This window comes from Trichoplax adhaerens, genomic scaffold (assembly GCF_000150275.1).
Source record: "Trichoplax adhaerens TRIADscaffold_7 genomic scaffold, whole genome shotgun sequence".
NCBI lineage: Eukaryota > Metazoa > Placozoa > Uniplacotomia > Trichoplacea > Trichoplacidae > Trichoplax > Trichoplax adhaerens.
The window spans coordinates 4,986,005-5,005,765 of NW_002060949.1; the positions used below are offsets into that span (position 1 = coordinate 4,986,005).

Genomic DNA, 19,761 nt, shown 5'->3' on the forward strand with positions numbered 1-19,761 from the left:
CAACAGCAAAGTCATCTATTCTCTTTACTAATAAGAGTGAAACGATGTCGTATTATTAATTCAAGCGCTCCATTGATCTCTAAGCTGGCTCTCGCATACTGTACAGTACAGTGTACTGTATAGTCTACAGCACGCCAAACTACTGTACTGTAGAGTACTGCGCTTAGTGCCGACTACAGTACAAGAGCAACAGCAAAGTCATCTATTCTCTTTGCTAATAAGAGTGAAACGTTGTCATCATATTAATTCAAGCGCTTCATTGATCCCTAAGCTAGTTCTCGCAATAGCAATGTACTCTACTCTATTAGCAATTAGCAACAGCAAAGTCATCTATTCTCTTTACTAATAAGAGTGAAACGTTGTCCTATTAATTCAAGCGCTCCATTGATCCTTAAGCTCGTTCTCGCATACTGTACTGTACTGTACACAGTGTACAGTACAATAGCTTCTCATGCCTGTACAGTACAATGTTCTGTACAAGTGTACATTCCTTGACGTGCACTGTCTACACAACGCGTGCGCACTTGTTAAAATCAAACATGGCAGATCGCAGTAGAAGGAGAATCAACATCGAAGGCGTGTTGCGATTCGCATTAGAACATCAAGATGCCCCAGCTGCTGGAGGAGAAATTGCCTATCAGCCTATTTCGGAAGATGTAAGCTATACAATGTTAGAAAAAGATCGATTTTCATGCTAGCTAAGCCTAGATCGTTTACTATCGTATTTAGTAGTTTTTTCTTCAACCAAGTGTTGATTTCATACTCAAGTCGGTGATTCAGTAAACACTGTTGAATCTCTCATATTGTATCATTGACACAACGATCTTGAACAGACGAACAATAGTAGGATAGTATCAATGCATAATATAACTTTCTCTTCCTTAATCGATCAACTTATTTTGACTTGAACATAACTATACAAGAACATTCATACACACGTAATGTTGCATATACGTATGGTGTAGTAGATCGAGAAAATGGGTTCAGAAATGTATTGGTTTTAAACTGCATATCATAGACACGTGGGGAATGGATCTAGCATAAAATGATCCTTCTCCTCATTGGAGATACGATTTATAACTCTACGTAGAAAGTACTACAGGAAGTGTTGAAACACTTATACTAATATTGATGAATAAATGGATTGATTAATGTAAAGAGACGGACCTGGTTGAGAGCAGCATTAGATTTTTTATCCAGCGCAGAAAGTGAAATTGATCGCTTGAAAGCTTGTACGGAAGTATTGAAAAAATCGGAAATGAAACGAAAGGAGCGCAATATTGATACTTATGCTGATTCCGATGAAGACAAAAAATTAGTTCTAAATGCTTTGGAGGAGATTATTGAAATTATCGATCAGATCGATAATGCACGAGGTAAGTTTTTGCTTTATGTTCATGATAACATTTAAAAAGTTAAGCTTGTTCATTCCATGTAAATATCAATGCATTTCTTTTCCAATAAAATAAACTTCAGTATTCAGTATTGTGATAGTGCAGTTTTCCTCTTATAGATTGTAGGTAGATGTAATTTTCGTTATTTGCATTATTAGATTTCTGTACTATTGGTGGATTGAAATATGTGGTTAATTTAATCGAGGAAATCAAAAACAAGTAAGTTATTCCACTGTACCGGTAATACGAGTACGCGTATTAATATTACATATAAATAGAAGCTGGTTACTTTAACCTACTGTAGAACAGTTTAATGTCGATGTAATTACGCCTGGTTGAAGTGATATCACATTTTACTATTCGAAGATATATCTATTTGATATGGGAGTTCAAAGTGTCAAATTAATGTCTGATGCAAATATGCTATTAGTGTATACTGTACACCTTAGCGGCTAATGTTACCGCTTGAATTGAATTCAGTCAATTAATAAGATACTATGGTTACCCTGATCCCACTCATGACGGGATTATGTTCCGCTGTAAAGTAATTTCAGATTGGATTTATAAATTGTCTGTAGTCCTTTACAGTGACACCTGTATGGTATTTGATTTGATCTTGCTAATATGAACATTTTATGAACGAATTAATGATTTCAGTGATATCATTATTGCCTCATGTAACGTAATTGCCACCGTCACTCAAAACAATCCATCGTGTCAAGACTTTGCTATTCGTTGCAAAGTTATTCAGCCGTTACTAAATTTGTTGCAAAACTCGGATGTGACAGAAGTTAAGGTTAAATGCGTATATGCATTATCAGGTGAGAGGAACTACTATTTGAAAGCACTCTATTATGACATCATGCTGTATACTTTGAAATATCATTGAGCATGTATCGGCTACGAAGATAGCAATTGCCTCTGTCATAAAGCTAGTTCTAGTTATTTATTGCTACAGTCGAAAGTTTCAAGCCTTACTGTCCTATAGATTAGGCAATGTAGTACATCCGGATGCATCCTAGCCGTGTAGTATATTTTCATTAACAAATGAATGATAGGCTGTTTGTCATTTTTGCTCTATCGTACATTCATAGTCTTAACAGATACACGATCGTAGCGATTAAAATTCTTTTTAGAAAATCTTCAACTGCGCTGCCTGCGCAATATGTATACGTAAATCATTCATCTAATAAATTATATCTTCTAACTGGAGATCGCTTAATGCAACATTTATGCAAAGAATCTTTTCGTAACGTCTTGATTTCATTAATGAGTAGACAGTAGACTATGGTTCTAGTTTTAAGTATATCTGGATTTGAAATACAATATTGTCAAATTATAGCATATAAACAAATTATGCAAAAGAATGGCATCCAGTATAACTTTTATAAAGTAAGCTAATAAAATACTGTTACCTTACAATAGGCCTGATTAGAGAGCACATAAAGGCCCAGGAGTCATTCGCTGAAAACGATGGATACTCAATTATTGTTCGTTCCCTACAAGTGAAGGCGCCAAAATTGCGAATTAAAATAGCTTTCTTATGTAAAGCGTTGTGTGCTCATCAACCTGAAATTAAAGGTAAGATTATTCCAATTAATATTACCAGCATGATGATACCAAAATATGCCAAAAAGTATTGGGTTTAAATGTACATTAATATCGTTTGGTTATTGTATGGCTATTAACTATGTTTTGTGATTGTTTAATTTCTGTTCTAGATATTCTACTTCGCGTTGGATTTGTTGATCACCTTGCTGTGATTTTGCAGGAACCTCACAATAGCTACCATGAACACGTCTTGAGCGCATTAGTAGCTATAACCGATAATTGTGCTCCTGCCGTTGAAGCATGCCGTCAATCGCATCTTGAATTTGAAAAATCACTACGCTCGATCAAAGATCAAATTTTATCTAGCCCTGAATTACGTGATTCACAGCAGGTATATTACGATAACTTTTGTAATCATCGTATTAAAACGTAGTAATTATAGCAAGAGCAGCTTACAGTACTATCGCTATGATGAGTGCCGTTAACTTTATCAAATATTGATTTACAGGAAGAGCTGCAATATTGTGAGAAATTATTAACCTGCTGTTTTGACAGTGATACTTTAGCAGTCGGAGAAAGATAGTTTTCAAATGGCATACAGACTGCTATGGGACTAATTCTTATAAATCCAAAGTCATAATCATATGGCACTAAATTTACTGTGTATAGCGATACGAATATATTAACGATTTTATTATGGTTGATGCTTATCTCACTTCAGCAACGGGTACATTTATTTTGAGACTAGATGTATATGAACGTCTAACTATTTCAATTTTAACTCTGTTGTTAACGTTAAGTAGCTCTTTAGTATCAATTAGATCGATTAAGTTTTTTCGTCGTAATTGACGATATTTATGTCATTTTCACTTTAAAATTGTATGACACTAATCTATATCGTGATCATGCGGTGGCACCGTACGATAACTAATATACATACTCGTATATATATATATGTTTACGCAGACAGATTGCGAATTGAATGGCTTGTATTTGTCTTTTCTAGATAAAACATACTGGATAGTAACATAATAGATGCTTCTATTTCAATAAAATTACTATGAATTGTTGATTATAAACGGCTTTATAATTAAATTTTGTTTCATAGTTACAAGCAGCAGTTGTTAATTACTGATTCAGAGCAGGAATGTTTTAATAATTTAATCCGCTAGTTCCTTGCTATAACTTTATAGTTTTAGAAAAGGCACAGTATTTTCAATGTATAGGCACAAGATCGAATAAGAAAAGTGATACACCTATCTATGAAACGAAGCTGGCAAGCCTTATTGCTTAATGCCTTTCATGATACAGTACATAGAAGGAGAAGCCTTTAACTATAACAAAATAGTTAATTGACCGTAAATACCGTAAATTCAGATCAGTTGTCAGTTAATAATATGCGCTGTAAGTGTCAGAAGAAGACGACTACTATTATTATATCATAGTTAAGATATACTAGGCTACCAAATTGGCTTATGCAAAGCGTAAAATGTGTCAAGAGTTGGATTAAAATACAAACGAGGTACTGCAACTCTAATTTCTTTTCTTTATTTATTAGGGCAAAATCGATCAAATTTTAACTGCTACACATTAAGCTATAGTATTAATATTTCATTCTTGTAATATGATATCATGCGCTTACCTACATCACGCGTCTATATGAAATACAGAAAATGATTTGAATACTTTACGTAAAAATTTAGAAATTTTCTTACAGTGTACTAGACTAAAATATGACTATCATAAAATTATGCATTTATTTTTAATCCACAGGGGTGACAGCAACAGCTTCATTCTCAATGCTGCATTCATCAACACCACGAAGGATTCTAAAAAAGCCATTTTCTCCCCATTTTGTTCCCCTACATTATAAGTATTATATTTTTTTAGAAATAAGATTGAAATATTTATCAGAGTTAAGGTAATAAAAGGATAATTGTTAATTAAGTTGATCTTGTATATATGCGATAATTAAATATTTATCTTCTTTAGATAGTAAGCACAAAGAATCTAATTAAAAAATTCAATGTCGAGATAATCTATAAGCATACATCATCATATCGGTTACATCAATTGATTACTCATGACTGACTTACCAAGAATTTTTAACAATCCAGTAGTCTTTGCCAGATTTCTGGTCAGTTCCATAGCCAACTAATAAAACAGCATGGTTGGTAATCTGCCATGGATTATAACTATCTCCTAATCCGGTATGCTGATAAATACCACCTTTGTAATGCTTAAAATCGCCATAAACCTCAAAACTAATAGAAATAGGGCCATTCTTTACCAACTCGCGCATCATAAGGTATTCATTGCATGCACCGTAAAATCCACCAACGTAATAGTAGTTCGTGGTCGAATGGCGACGGCATTTCGATTTGGTTTCTTTACACGGTTCGTCTTTTCCATTATAAGGGAAGCAGCTTTCTTCAACTAAGCCAAAATCTTCACCATATTTACCAGCTATTAAGTATGGAAAACCACCAGCGCAACCTTGCGCGTACTCACTACAACTGACAACATCTTGAGGAGACATTACTCTTTTTACGCTATTCTTACTTAGCACTCTGAGTCGAGCTTCATACATTGCCATGGAACTAAATGCGTAACAGCTACCACATGCTCCTTGATTTCTGACAGGCGATACGTAGTTCACGTTGGATACATTACGCCAATCAAACTGTTTTGGGAAGTAAATAAATTCGTCACTGTTACGAGATAGTCTATCTCGTTTCATCCTAAGTCGAGGTCCAGCGAAAGATTTGGGTACAGTTGGTCTACCAGATCGCATATTTAATTCAGCTAGAGTAAAATCTTCATATTCTGGGTATTCAGTAGCAGTCCACAAGCTTTGTGCACTATTAATTTGATTGATATAATCTTTATTGGGTATATATTTACGATGTTTTTGAAATTCTTGTAGAACAATTTGCTCTCTTAGATCGTGAGTACGAATTTCAGTACCTGATGGATGCATTTTAGTAGCATAATAGCATTGCCAATTGCTGTTATCGGTACTATGAGCCCATCCAAGTTGGGTTTGATCGCACATACTGGTTACTTTTGATCCGTGCTTAACATATTTGGAAAATGCAAAGTATTTTCTACCAGCTAAGACAATTTCAAATCCTTGATTATAAACCATTGTCCAAAAGCCTACATTTCCAGCAGCATCGACTGCTTTATCGGGAAAGAGTAGGTGAACAGTATAGTTGTTGGTAATCTTGAAATTTTTAGAGCAATCCACTTTCTTGGTCATTCCATCAACACCCAAGTGCAGCACCCATGTACCAACGGAATCGCCATAAGTACAATTGGCTGGTGTATCGCTCTTGCATAAAGCTAAAAAGGAAAAAAGAACGACAACAACGCCAGCAAAATAGCGAGAATTCATGTCGATATTGGTAGTCGATTGGAGGGAAAATGCTTGATGTTTGTCGGCGAGATTTTCCTGACTGGTTGCAAGGTTACCGACTTCCAGTGTCACCGTATCGCTGCTTCGAGCTTGAATCACATGATTCGCATGCAAATTATTCACTTTTGTGTTACATACCGTACCGTACCATAAGGGTTACCTTCATGAAGGCTACAGTACTGTACTGCACTGAACCACAGTACTCTGCATTGTAGCGTTTAGTGTACTGTACTGTACTGTAGAGTACTTACTAGAGATTGTATAAAATTTACAGTATCCCAGCAACAACTTCGACACCTGGAGAGCCTAGACCATAACATATAACGGTAGTGATAAATTATTTGTCAGGTCTAGATAAATATAATATTTGGAGGGCCTTCATGAGTGCTATAGTAGATTGGAGTCGGATTGGACGCGAGAAAACAATCTTGCATTTCGAAATGAATAAGATGGAAGTTGCAGAATACTGCAGTGTACAGTGCCATAAGCGGCAGGTTTTTTTCTTTAAGCCCATGATATTACTCTGGCACATACTGTTCGCTACGAATTGCTTCTACGGATTACTAACTGTATCAATTAATTTAGTTAACCGTATACAGTAGTTTATTTAATTTAATTAGTATGTATTTTTGGTAAGATCCTACTAACTTTCAGGTTATTCACAGAAGATTGTACTTTAAATAGCATATTGCGTGGATTTTATACATTAATTCATTAAATAATTAATTATAATGAATTCATGGAGTAAGAAATAGCAGAATCATGCAATATTTTCTAATGAAAAGAGTGTATAAAAATGACCGTAGTTAAACTACAGTACTGTATCTAGTAACTAATTATAATATTAATAATTCATTCGCTAGGGTTAGGGTTAGGGATATATACAGTATAAAATAATTGATTCACCGCTCGTGTAAACGGATCTACAGTATTCAATACTGTAGATAGAGCTGAAAGTATTACTGTTAAGAAACCTGGAGCAGTATATAAAGTGATGGTAGTGGTAGTAACTTGTCAGTATGCACTTTCTGGGCTTCCTACGTATTGCCATTTCTGCTAATTTAAACTTCTTACTAGTTATAGTTACTTATTGCTAGTAATATAGTACTATACTACACTACTGGATATTGTATGAACATGAAGGACTCACCTGTACGAGTATACACTATTGTATACCAATAAGCAACCAATATGAAGTTCTTAAGAGTACTAATGTAAGACTCCGCTAACTGCATTAAAAAAATGGCTATAACTGGTGATACGCTGAATTGATAGTCGTAAACAACATCAGTATCGCTAGTTCTTTTATAACTCAACAAAATATAGCTTACATAGAGAAAATGGAACACTTTGCCGCTGCCATTGTCATTTGACCTCGCAGCTTCGTTACTTTATTTATATACTCAACAAAAGATAATAATATGATGATAGCGTCGTGAAAAATATAAATATGCCTACATTCCTCTACAAATCCACGATAAGCTGCAAACTACGTACTAAATTTTTTTGTAATACGTCAATTTAACTGACTATGAGTGCAGTATAAGTAGATACGTATTAGCGAGAATCGAGTCGTATAAGAATGGCCCTACCAGCTACATTTGGCACAATGTCCATCAACTGAAGTTTTTTGGCTGTACAGTATTCATTATATATAGCCTCACATTATATCTGTATATTTATCCATTTATATATGTATATATAATAAATAGATATCAAATAGGTTGAATAAATTTTAGGACGCTAAAGAGGATTAGTAAGAGTAGATGACAATCAAATCTTCAAATTGGCTGCCCAATTGAATAGGTATACGCCTTATGTATATCATACAATGTGTGCAATATATACAAAGTATTATTCTCTAATTCGCACAGAACGAATATCTGGTTATTATTGGTATACGAGTCAACCTACCAGTCGGTAATGGCGATTATTTCGATATAGTAAATCATCGACACCCCAGAATACAATACACGCTAGAGGGCTATCTCGATAATTAACACCTATCATGTAAAGTTTACAATATAATACATAATCTCTAGCAATTCCTATCAATTTATACAATGAATGTCATCAACTGAGCGTCAATTAATAAAATTGAACGGTTTATACAGTTCAAATCGCAATATATTTATATATGAAATAATGTAATGGCTTATACTGTAACTAATCAAACGTCTAACGGATGAGAATGGCATCTAATGGTTGGATTTCCAACAGGGAAATCGTCTGTGATGGCTAATTCACTAAAATCTATTCTCACTTTTCTGGCAATTTGCAACATTCTAATTTGATCTTTTGGACGGATTTGATGTTCGGCAAATCGAGACTCAATTTCACCTCTTGTATAGTTATGATTAGGTTCAGGAGGATAATAAACATGAAATCCTGTCGTAAAAATGAAAGACTTGAAGTTACGATTCACTGGCAATGAGAGAAAATTACAGTGTGTGCGTATACTACTTTACTCTATTATACGTAGTAGTGTCATTCTGTAATTGTAAATCAGTATTTCATGAGTAACTTTTGCATCTAAGCAAAATGTACTTTAACTAACAGGAATCAATGATAAAACTTGACCACAGTAAAAGCATCAGTAAAAAAGGTGATATAATATTTCAATGAAGCAAAATATCGACTCACGATTATCATGTTGAGGAATGACATTGAATTGTCTACCCAAAATGGCGACGTAAACGTCATCCACACTACTAATCACACGAACAGATTTGATAGCTAAAAGTAACTTTTTGACGACCGATCCCGACATTACGTAGGCAAAACCAGAGCAAAATTTAGGAAAATGATCAGCAGGATAATCTTCATATGATACGAAGTACTTATTCCGTCTATCGCGAACGACCATACGAGCTAGAAGAGAGTGAGAAGAGCGACAAATCCAGACGTCTTCGTCGTATCGTGTTAGAGCAAATTCTCGGATAGCATCAAATAGGAGTGGAGCATTGACGAAAATATCGTCATCACCTTTGAAGAAAAATTTGGGCTGACAGTTCCGATGAGCCCACTGCATTCCGAGTAAGGTCTTGTAGGTTAAATTTTTCATACAATCAATAAATTCTCCTAATACTAAGTCGCCATACATGTGAGATTCTTCTTCGATTTTCTTATCCTTTTCTGGGTCTCCAGTCCTACCAATGACAAATAACGTCCTCCAAGCATAAGGATGATTGATCCTATTGATGTATTCCTTGCCATCTCCCCAACTTCGTCTAATTGCATTTCGCCTTTCAAAGTGAGTTGGATACGAATTAATAACTAAGAGTACGAAAGCAGGTTGATCGCATGGTGTAGCGCTGGAACGGTTGTTGAAATTTAACTTATATACCATTTCATCGTCGGGTAAAACATTGGCTTGAACGATATAAACTAATAACACAATATACATTACTATCCCCATGATCATACAAGTTCCTAACGCACACATAAAACATGAAGGTAAATATTCTCTTTTAACAGAAGTGGTGACGAATCGTTTGGCTCTTTTTCGTTTGAATGTACGAGTCATGGATTACTCAACCACCATCTACAGTGCGTGTACGATGCCTTTGGAAAGCTAAAATTCGTATCGTAGTCAATTGCTTGAGCAGTGTTGAAAAAATGCCACGTTCGAAGGCAGTTTCTGCCTAATTCTTGAAGTGATCCAAATGATAGTTTAAGCAATCAAAGAAGGATTATAATTCCAAGTTATAAATAAACTGCAACTTTATCGTATGCTAGGAATAGCTTTCATGTACATTTTGAATCCTTCCTGAACTGAGCAGAGAGGCGTGAGGCTCGAGGAGATGTCAAGCACTGTTGAAATCATATCATTGTACTCTACCGAGGCGTTGACTCACTACAGTACAATTTTACAATCTTTTTTACAGTACAGTATGCAATAACAGTCATGGCTAATGAATTTTGAACTGTACTGTACAGTACAGTACTGTATAGTACTGTACCATTTGACATTTACAGTACTGAAAGTTTTACAGCACTGTACAGTACTGTACAGTACAGTGTACAGTACTGTACTGTACAATGGACAGTACTGTACTGTCGTGGGCCTGAGTGCTGGTGGATGGATGGACGTAAAGGACCAAAGAAGTGACACAATCGAGCTTGTTTCGCTCGTTTGTAGTGGCCTCAATGCCTCATTGGGTGCTGGTGGACGGACAGCCAACGAGGACCAAGGATGTGACACAAATGGACGAGCTTGTTTCGTTCGTTTGTAGTGGCCTCATTGAATGCTGGTGGACGGACAGCAACAAGGACCAAAGAAATGACACGAAACGAGCTTGTTTCGTTCGTTTTGTACAGTACAGTGTACAGTACAGTAGTGGCCTCATTGAGTGCTGGTGGACGGACAACCGGCAAGGACCAAAGAAGTGACACGAAACGAGCTTGTTTCGTTCGTTTGTAGTGGGACTAGTGGCCTCATTGAGTGCTGATGGACGGACAGCCAACAAGGACCAAAGAAGTGACACAATCGTGCTTGTTTCGTTCGTTTGTAAGTGGCCTCATTGAATGCTGGTGGACGGACAGCAACAAGGACCAAAGAAATGACACGAAACGAGCTTGTTTCGTTCGTTTTGTACAGTACAGTGTACAGTACAGCGTATAGTACTGTACAGTAGTGGCCTCATTGAGTGCCGGTGGACGGACAACCGTCAAGGACCAAAGAAGTGACACGAAACGAGCTTGTTTCGTTCGTTTGTAGTGGGACTAGTCTCATTGAGTGCTGGTGGACGGACAGCCTTCGAGGACCAAAGAGGTGACACGAAACGAGCTTGTTTCGTTCGTTTGTAGTGGCACTAGTGGCCTCATTGAGTGCTGATGGACGGACAGCCATCAAGGACCAAAGAAGTGACACGAAACGAGCTTGTTTCGTTCGTTTGTAGTGGCCTCATTGAGTGCTGATGGACGGACAGCCAACAAGGACCAAAGAAGTGACACGAAACGAGCTTGTTTCGTTCGTTTGTTGTGGCCTCATTGAGTGCTGATGGACGGACAGCCCGAAAGGACCAAAGAAGTGACACAAATCGTGCTTGTTTCGTTCGTTTGTAGTGGCCTCATTGAGTGCTGGTGGACGGACAGCCGAAAGGACCAAAGAAGTAACACGATCGAGCTTGTTTCGTTTGGTACTGAAGCAGTCCGGCAGGATTCCGGTGTTCAGTGAATTCACAGTGAAAAATCAACTACAAATGGATGCCAAATTCTGCAAATAAAATCGAAATTTCATGATATAAACAACATCAACAATTTTCAATGAGGCGTTCAGCTGCCCCTTCTGTTACCTCCAGTACAGCTAAGCGTGCTAAATTTCAAGTTCCCTTTGCAAAAGATGCTAAGGTAAATTGTGCAGTCACTAGCGTCATTCAACATTGCCTATTTTACTGCTCCTTTTTTTGAATATGCCGCCAGAAAATACGATTGCAGCTATTGCATAACATGGCAATTTCCAGTAATAAATTGCATGATTATAATTATCTTAAGCTATCCGTAAATTTTACGTGTTACAATTATTATTATGGATGTTTATGGCTGTCATTTGACAGAGAAGCAATGCAGGATATTGAGCTGACGCAACGGATAATAAAAATAATAGTATAATAAATAATCAATCATAATAATAAAGATTTTAAAAATGACCACAAATATCCTCACGTTACTACTCTACAGTGCTATACTGCAGCGATAATTCAACATATAATTTCTAGTACTACAAATGGATTACGCACTCAGTTATATTTTACTCTGATACTTTTCCTGCCATCGACTTGCTATTTCGTATTGTTAGCTTAAAATTGAACATACACTCTCATAAAATATCTTGACATTAAAATTTCGAAAAGATAGTGTGACTTTAGCTGCAGTCTACCCTTACAGTAAGTCTACCTACAAATTTATTCGACAATGTACTGCACACTACTTAAGCGAGAGGGTACTGTAATAGCATACCTGTAATAACACTAAAACTGCACACTCTCTAGCCAGGTCTCCAATTGAAATTTAGTTTAATTTAGAATAACTTTAACTAAAAATTTCCAACCGTGCATGAATATCTCCATCATAAATTCATTCAACTACTAGTATACTTTTGTATCTTTGAAGGACGCTGATACTGTTGGGTCATCAGTCTTGACTCAACTAATTCAACCTCTTATAATGAAAGATTTTTTGTTAATCATTTCGATTATCTCGTACGTAGGCAACGTGTTGCAGCCTGATATTAATAATGCAATTTGATTGCTACTTTTACAGCATGCAACATCGGTGACCAAGAAACCGAATAATCAAACATCGTTGCTTGGCGATACTGGTCAATGCAGTGATAAATTGGAGCATTGCAAAACCACTATTGAAGCACATGAGGACACGGGTAATACGGATGCAACACACCGTCTCATCACTACGAAAGTACCAGTAAAACATAAAACTGCCACAACTGTTGGTTTTAGGTCCCTCACGACATCAGGTTTTAAACCTCCTACTTTAGTATCAAATACTCCTATAAAAAATGCATCTACTGGAGATAGTAGTGCTCTATCGACAGTTAGAACCGGTGATTTGGTAAAATCGAATGGTAAGCAGTAGAAGCAAAATTTTTAATTATTAATCAGTTTATTACAGTAGAATGCTTAAAAGTGCTTTTTCAGATCGTTTTAGCTTATGATATCTACGCAATAAATTTTTTAATTCTATATTGAGACAGCTAACAGACGAGAAACGAGATCTTTCTATTCAAATAACTTTAAATTTCTGACAAAGCTTTTTCAATAACTGTTTGTACTGTGCAGTATAAACCATACCATTATTTTTAATCAATGCATCAGTCTAGATGAAAGGTACTTATAAAGAGCGCATTACATTTGCCTTGCTCTAATAAAAATGAAACTGTTAAAATTCACCTTTTGTAAATTTAATTTCCTAAAAATATGCACCTGCTTACATGGTTCATACAACTTAAGAACGTACCTGATGAGATATGCAATAGTTGATTATCCGATTGAAGCACTTGATATAACAATATATTAATATACGCGTATATGTAAGCTAGGTATACGGGCTAAAAATTAAGAAATAAAATCCCTCAGTATAATTTCACTTTATTACAGAAGCAAAATCGAATGAAGAAACTAGAAATCCTTGCTATTATAATGTCATGTGGTATGTAATAAACGGATAAAATAATAGTATAAGTGCATTGGAATTTGCACAAGTTTATGCAGCTTGTTGGATACGTATAGAACAACAGTAGACTTTGACAGTTACAAATGCACTCTATGTGATGATTAAATATACCATTATTTTTTGCGTTACCGCTTTACAGGTGCAAGTTATCAAATAAAAAGGTATGAGTGGAATAGACTGTACAGTAATCTTTTTTTGCAAACTGGAAATGAGATATTATTCCCGTTGCCTATAATAATTTTCTTTATGATAACTATTGTTAACGTAAAAAGCTAAGTCGAGCAGTCTAAATATTTCTCAAATTGTTCAATGGCACACTATTTTTAATTAAGTAGTCTCTAATAGGATACTTACAGTTGACATTACCGCTAAATTTAACATTATTCTTTCTTTTATAAGCATAGTTTACGTCAGAAATATCCATCTTGAACAATAATTGTAATAGTTCACTAATAAATGAGCGACTTTTACTAAATTATTAACTTCTGCTATGATTAATTTGCAACATGCATGCATATATACTCTTGTATACATGGTTAGAACAAAAAATGGGAGAGTGATGGTAAGTTATATGATAACTGTTTGACATAGTCCTAAACGTTATACATGCAATAGTAAGAAAGGTATCTTTATTGGCAGCTTTCCTTATAACTACCCCAACTACAGCAACCTTGGTTAACCTAGAAGGAAAAGAGTATGTGTAAAATATAAATATACTTGCTTCTGTTAAAATAAAGGTATCTAAATTATACATAGTCCGATGTAGCTGAAAATTTTAAATTCTCAGATTTATCTATGTAATTTACATGGCAGGATTGGAAAGAGTACAGGTTACAAATTATCAGAATTGAAAGATCTTCTGTCTGGTCAGACGTTGATAGTTGGAAGAAAGGAGGTTGAGGTTAGTCAGTAAATCTTGTATTCTTTTTTGTAAGGGGTCATGATTCTGTATGTGAATCCGTACATTGGCAGATAATTAGTTCAATCAGCGATACCGATTGGGCAACTGGAAAGTGCTTCCGAACTGCTACTAACACTACCAATGTAATACCGCAAATTGCCAGTAAGTATAGCATTATCAGCTAATTTTAATATTTGCTTTTGCTTTAAAAGGCTAAGTATATTATTGCCACTTTCGATTTATACTTTTATTGGTGCAATTTCCATCTACATTTTGCCTTTATATTGACGAAATAATTAGGACAAAAGTTTACAAATAAATTCTCATCTCCTTTGAAATCTATCGAAAATATGCCCACGAAAGTATGTTTAATTTGTTAAATTTGGATTTACTGATTTACGGTACAGTAATTAGTATTTGAATAATTACAATTTCTATTTTGATTGCAGGATGTAAAAATTACTCACGAAAGTCCTAGACACGACCCAAATGCTCCGGATGCTCTTGTAATGCCACGACCTAGTGTCGACCATCAGGTAATGTTAAAATTGTACCATTAATCTGATCACATTGATTGAATAAATTAAAATTTCAACATTTAATAGTACTGGAATATTTCATTTGTAGCGCAACTTCAATACAAATAAGCTCTGTGTAGTCGATGTTGTTGTTGATCCATACATAAGTCGTCGTTTACGACCTCATCAACGCGATGGTGTCATATTTCTATATGAATGTGTTATGGGAATGCGTGATTTTTCTGGCTTTGGTGCTATATTAGCGTTAGTATTTTTGTCAATAAAAATATAATCCTTGAACGTTAAAATTTTTGAATTTTTGCTAGCTTCTAAAACAATACTACAAATCGATCTATGTATTTAAATAGAGATGAAATGGGTCTTGGAAAATCGTTACAGTGCATTGCATTGATATGGTAAGTTGATCATGGTTATAAATCTGTAAATCTTACTGTGAAAATGCGCGATAAAGTTATCTTTTAACAATTAATACATCTCACCCTTGGCTTTAACACTTAAATGTTAATGTTCCCGTGAATTCTTGTCTACCCTACATTTTGTATAGGACACTTTATAAGCAAGGGATGTACGGTGGTAAAGCACCAATTAAGCGGATTCTTCTTGTTACTCCTGGTAGCTTAGTACAGGTCAGTCCAATATTATATAATGCACTGGTACAATTAATGATAAAAATGGTCTTAACTGAAGAACAAGATGTGCTGTGCTAAGCTCATTTCTTTGGTTAACTACTTACAAAGTATGACTATTACTTCGATAATGCTTACAATACCTCGCTCATCGAAATAATATTGTTACATCATGATTAGAATTGGTCTCGTGAATTTCGAAAATGGTTAGGCATTGAACGATTTAAGGTGTTTCCTGTCAGTTCTGATAAGAGAGTTGAGGTAAATTGTGATTTAAAGTATTTATCGCTATTTAATAATTGCATAAGTTACTATATATAAATAAAGTCGATGATGTTGCAGACTATTCAATTCGGAAACATTCGCGTATAATGCAGCTTTCGTATATCATACATATTGATTTCATTCCTATATAGGAATTTATCAAATATCCCCAATATCCACTGATGATTATTAGCTACGAAATGTTTGTACGCTCTTGCGATACACTGAAAGGCATCAAATTTGATCTTCTGATATGTGATGAAGGGCATCGCCTTAAAAACTCTTCCAATAAAACTTTTGCGGTTAGTTCTATTCCTATTATAATGTATAATTTGTACTGATAACAGTTAGAAAGTCTCCGTTATTACGTCTCATCGGAAATACTGTTATAGTTGATATCAAGCGTGCAAACACGACGTCGAGTTCTTGTTACTGGCACTCCTATACAGGTAAATATAATTCACGCGTATATAACACTAATAACAGTAAAAAATATTATCTAAAAAAGTTAGCTTAATCATAATATTTTGCCAACGATTCCTAGAATGACTTACAGGAATTTTATGCCATTGTAGAATTTTGTAACCCAGGAATTTTAGGTCTTATAAATTGAAGTTACAATATTGTTGTTTTTAGCTTGATTGATTATAACGAATAAAGGTTGTGATATTATTAATCATTATATCCAAAGGGAGTGAGGCCGCATTTCGTCGTATTTACGAAGATCCGATAGCTAAGTCGAGATTGCCAGGATGCAATAAAAAGGAGAAAAACCTCGGTGAAAGTCGAGCTATAGAGGTAATAGGCATTTATAAGGATATCGTTTTGGTCTAAAAGAATAATATGAGCATATTGCTGTTACATAAAAGTATATACGTTCACGTATGTGACGTGAGCACATATCGCAAGAGTAAACAGTATTAATTTCATGCATAAAAGCTATTTAAATTATAAATTGTCTAGAATCGCTTTTACTTGCAATTTTTTACTGAATTTAAACAGTTGCTATGTGATAAACATTAACTACTCTAAATCGCAGTATTAGCTTATGGTATCTGCTAATGTTCAAAACTCTACACATTTACTGCATTTTTTAACTGTTAACTGTATACCTACGTAAAAAAGCTAGGACTATGCTATCAGCAGTACAGATTTCACCGTAAATAATTGGACAGTCAACTGAAACTGGGAAAATACTACAATATCTAATGCTATATATATATATATATATATATATATATATGATATATCGCAGACAACACAGTTATTCAAGCTTATTATAGGCTGTTCCAATTTTTAAATATTACTGATTATTTCAATTCCACAAACATCCTTCTTAAGTTATCATATGTTTAACAGATCAATTTTTCAAATTAATTAGTAAACTCCTCATAATTTATTCTCTAGCTATCCAGATTAACAAAGCTTTTTTGCCTCAGACGCACTCAAGAAGTCATTATCCATCATCTTCCACCTAAAGGTTTAAGCATTATATTAATATCAAAAAATGTGCCCCATTTGTGTCCTTTCTAACATCTATGATTACGCACGTTATCACCTATTAGTGGAATATGTGATATTTTGCAGAACCGCACCACTACAAGTCCTTATATATCGACATCTGCTCAGTTCTCGCCTATTTAAAGAATGCATAAGCGCAGTTGAATCGAATTATTGCAGACATTTCATGTGTATTAACGCTCTTAGAAAAGTTTGTAATGAGCCGAACTTAATTTATGAAGCAGTCAAGGATGCTGAATCACATCTGATTGATGACGAGATTGGTAAATCTATTGAGGAGGAGCACGTAGGTGTAATAGCTATATAAGAACGATTGAATCAGGTTGAATTAAAGTGAACTCCTACATTTACGGTGGTAATTCAATTTTATCTTTAAATTTTAATGCTTCCCTTATTATGTCTGCAACTAGACACTTCTATACGCTGGAATTCAATCGTTATATCCACCCAACTATTCTCCTGATACTTTTACTACCGAGCATTCAGGCAAATTAGCCGTATTGAGTAATTTACTGGATTGGATATACCAAAATTCGCCTAAAGAAAAAGTAGTTGTTGTTTCTAATTTTACCAGAGTTAGTATGGTATCTGAAGTTGACGGAGAAACACTGTTCTGGTGCTGTAATACAAATATTGGATCATAGAAGCAAACACTAACATAGTCTTTTCTTTTTCAATTTATCTTAAGACCTTAGATGTACTACAGAAAATGTGTAAAAGTAAAAATTATCGCTACGTTCGACTAGATGGATCAACGCCAACTTCCAAAAGGCATACCATTGTTGAAAATTTTAATTCATCTTATAGTAAAACATGTGGGTAAAATTAATTAGTTAACGCTTTCGCTAGGAAGCTTTCATTAACGTTACATTCTTATACCTATTGTGCCTGAAGGACTGTCTAAAGTATCAAATTTTATTTTAGTTGTTTTTTTGTTAAGTTCGAAAGCCGGTGGTACTGGACTAAATCTAATTGGTGCTTCGCGATTAGTATTATATGATATTGACTGGAATCCTGCTAATGACCTCCAGGTCAAACTAGTTACTCCAGTAGCTGAAAGACTTTCCTACAATAAATCCAGTGCTTTTAGATTTTTAATAAAACATTGGTGTTAGATGATGAAATGAAAAAATCACAAATTTTGAAATTATTTATTCAGGCAATGGCCAGGATTTGGAGAGATGGTCAAAAAAGAGATGTTTATATCTATCGACTAGTTACAACGGTATGCGCAATGATTGTGTAAACTGTGGATTGTTATGATCTGATTTGTTCGAATCAGTCTTAATACTCGTATATGTTATTCCAACATGAAATAGGGTACTATAGAAGAAAAAATTTTTCAACGACAAGTTATGAAACATGATTTAAGCGGGGCAGTGATGGATACGAGAGAGTCCGGAAGAAGTCAATTTACCAGAAAAGATTTACATGTAAGCCAAAATTATTTCCTTAACTTACATGAGATTTACCTATTGAACTGTACTTCTAGTAGTTACCAGAGTGGTATGCGATATAGTTGTACTAAGATTAATTACAAGTTATTAGACTTTCACAATAATAGTCTTCGTCTAAACTATGCATATAACATGTGCTATTTTTATCACTTTCGGATAAATTATGAAATATTATCAATGTTAAGTGATTATGTGTTTAGAAGTTTTTAGACTATTAAGTGCAAAGTTGTTAAAAATTGCCTTTTAATTTACAGAATCTATTTAGCTTGCGAGAGGATATCGTGTGCGATACACATAAACTACTTGGCTGCAATTGCTGCCTCGAAGGAACGGTCTGCTAGTATTATTTTATTGAATGACATTAATTGATTGTAACATCGAATAACATGTTTCTTATCATATAGTTTAATGATGCTGATGAGAGCGATAACAATACTGGACCTAAAAACTCTTCCATGGTTAGTTTTATTACTATGTTAGAGTTAAGTTTGTTGCCACTGGTCATTGTGAAGGACTTTTATTTATTTACGGATATTACTAATTGCTAGAATAAGATTGAAATGGATGAATTAATGAAATGGGATCATATTCCAGTCCCACTCAGTGAATCAGTTAAGGTATGAGACAAAATTTGTAAACAAATATAAATAATAAATGGCCGTAACATATATACTTATATTCACAATATACCAAAATGTATTCAGTTTAACAATACTTAAATCAATTTTAATTACTCTTCACGATTATAATGATTTGCTGTGCAGTAAAATAGTGTACTTCTAGAATAATCGTTTACTTCACAAACTCTTTACTAATTTCTATATTATATATCATGACGATCAAACATACGCGAACTGGCAGGATCAATGCCTTCAAGATATTGACAGCAAAAATAT

General features: G+C 34.7%; 4 protein-coding genes across 4 annotated transcripts; 2 read left to right on the forward strand and 2 right to left on the reverse strand.

Annotated features, from left to right (window-relative positions):
- Nucleotides 1–539: 539 nt before the first annotated feature.
- On the forward strand, nt 540–3,794 carry TRIADDRAFT_58352 (uncharacterized protein; the record flags this gene model as incomplete). Its single annotated transcript, XM_002114132.1, has 7 exons — nt 540–656; nt 1,160–1,376; nt 1,553–1,613; nt 2,052–2,215; nt 2,820–2,975; nt 3,116–3,336; nt 3,615–3,794. 7 exons carry the CDS (start codon nt 540–542, stop codon nt 3,792–3,794), a joined length of 1,116 nt encoding a protein of 371 aa, XP_002114168.1.
- A 913-nt stretch (nt 3,795–4,707) lies between these two features.
- TRIADDRAFT_28083 (uncharacterized protein) lies at nt 4,708–6,342 on the reverse strand (the record flags this gene model as incomplete). The annotated part of the gene is made up of 2 exons (XM_002114446.1): nt 4,708–4,807; nt 5,042–6,342. 2 exons carry the CDS (start codon nt 6,340–6,342, stop codon nt 4,708–4,710), a joined length of 1,401 nt encoding a protein of 466 aa, XP_002114482.1.
- Nucleotides 6,343–9,016: 2,674 nt separating this feature from the next.
- TRIADDRAFT_16005 (uncharacterized protein) lies at nt 9,017–9,661 on the reverse strand (the record flags this gene model as incomplete). Its single annotated transcript, XM_002114447.1, has 1 exon — nt 9,017–9,661. A coding segment is annotated over one exon (645 nt), but the record flags the coding sequence as incomplete, so codon positions are not given.
- Nucleotides 9,662–14,350: 4,689 nt separating this feature from the next.
- TRIADDRAFT_27976 (uncharacterized protein) lies at nt 14,351–19,206 on the forward strand (the record flags this gene model as incomplete). Its single annotated transcript, XM_002114133.1, has 20 exons — nt 14,351–14,458; nt 14,530–14,620; nt 14,759–14,820; nt 14,908–14,994; nt 15,086–15,240; nt 15,345–15,392; nt 15,542–15,623; nt 15,804–15,884; nt 16,040–16,189; nt 16,280–16,336; nt 16,432–16,486; nt 16,579–16,685; nt 17,295–17,367; nt 17,453–17,694; nt 17,819–17,983; nt 18,097–18,223; nt 18,333–18,439; nt 18,568–18,633; nt 18,728–18,841; nt 19,120–19,206. Coding segments are annotated over 20 exons (2,064 nt in total), but the record flags the coding sequence as incomplete, so codon positions are not given.
- Between the last annotated feature and the right edge of the window lie 555 nt (nt 19,207–19,761).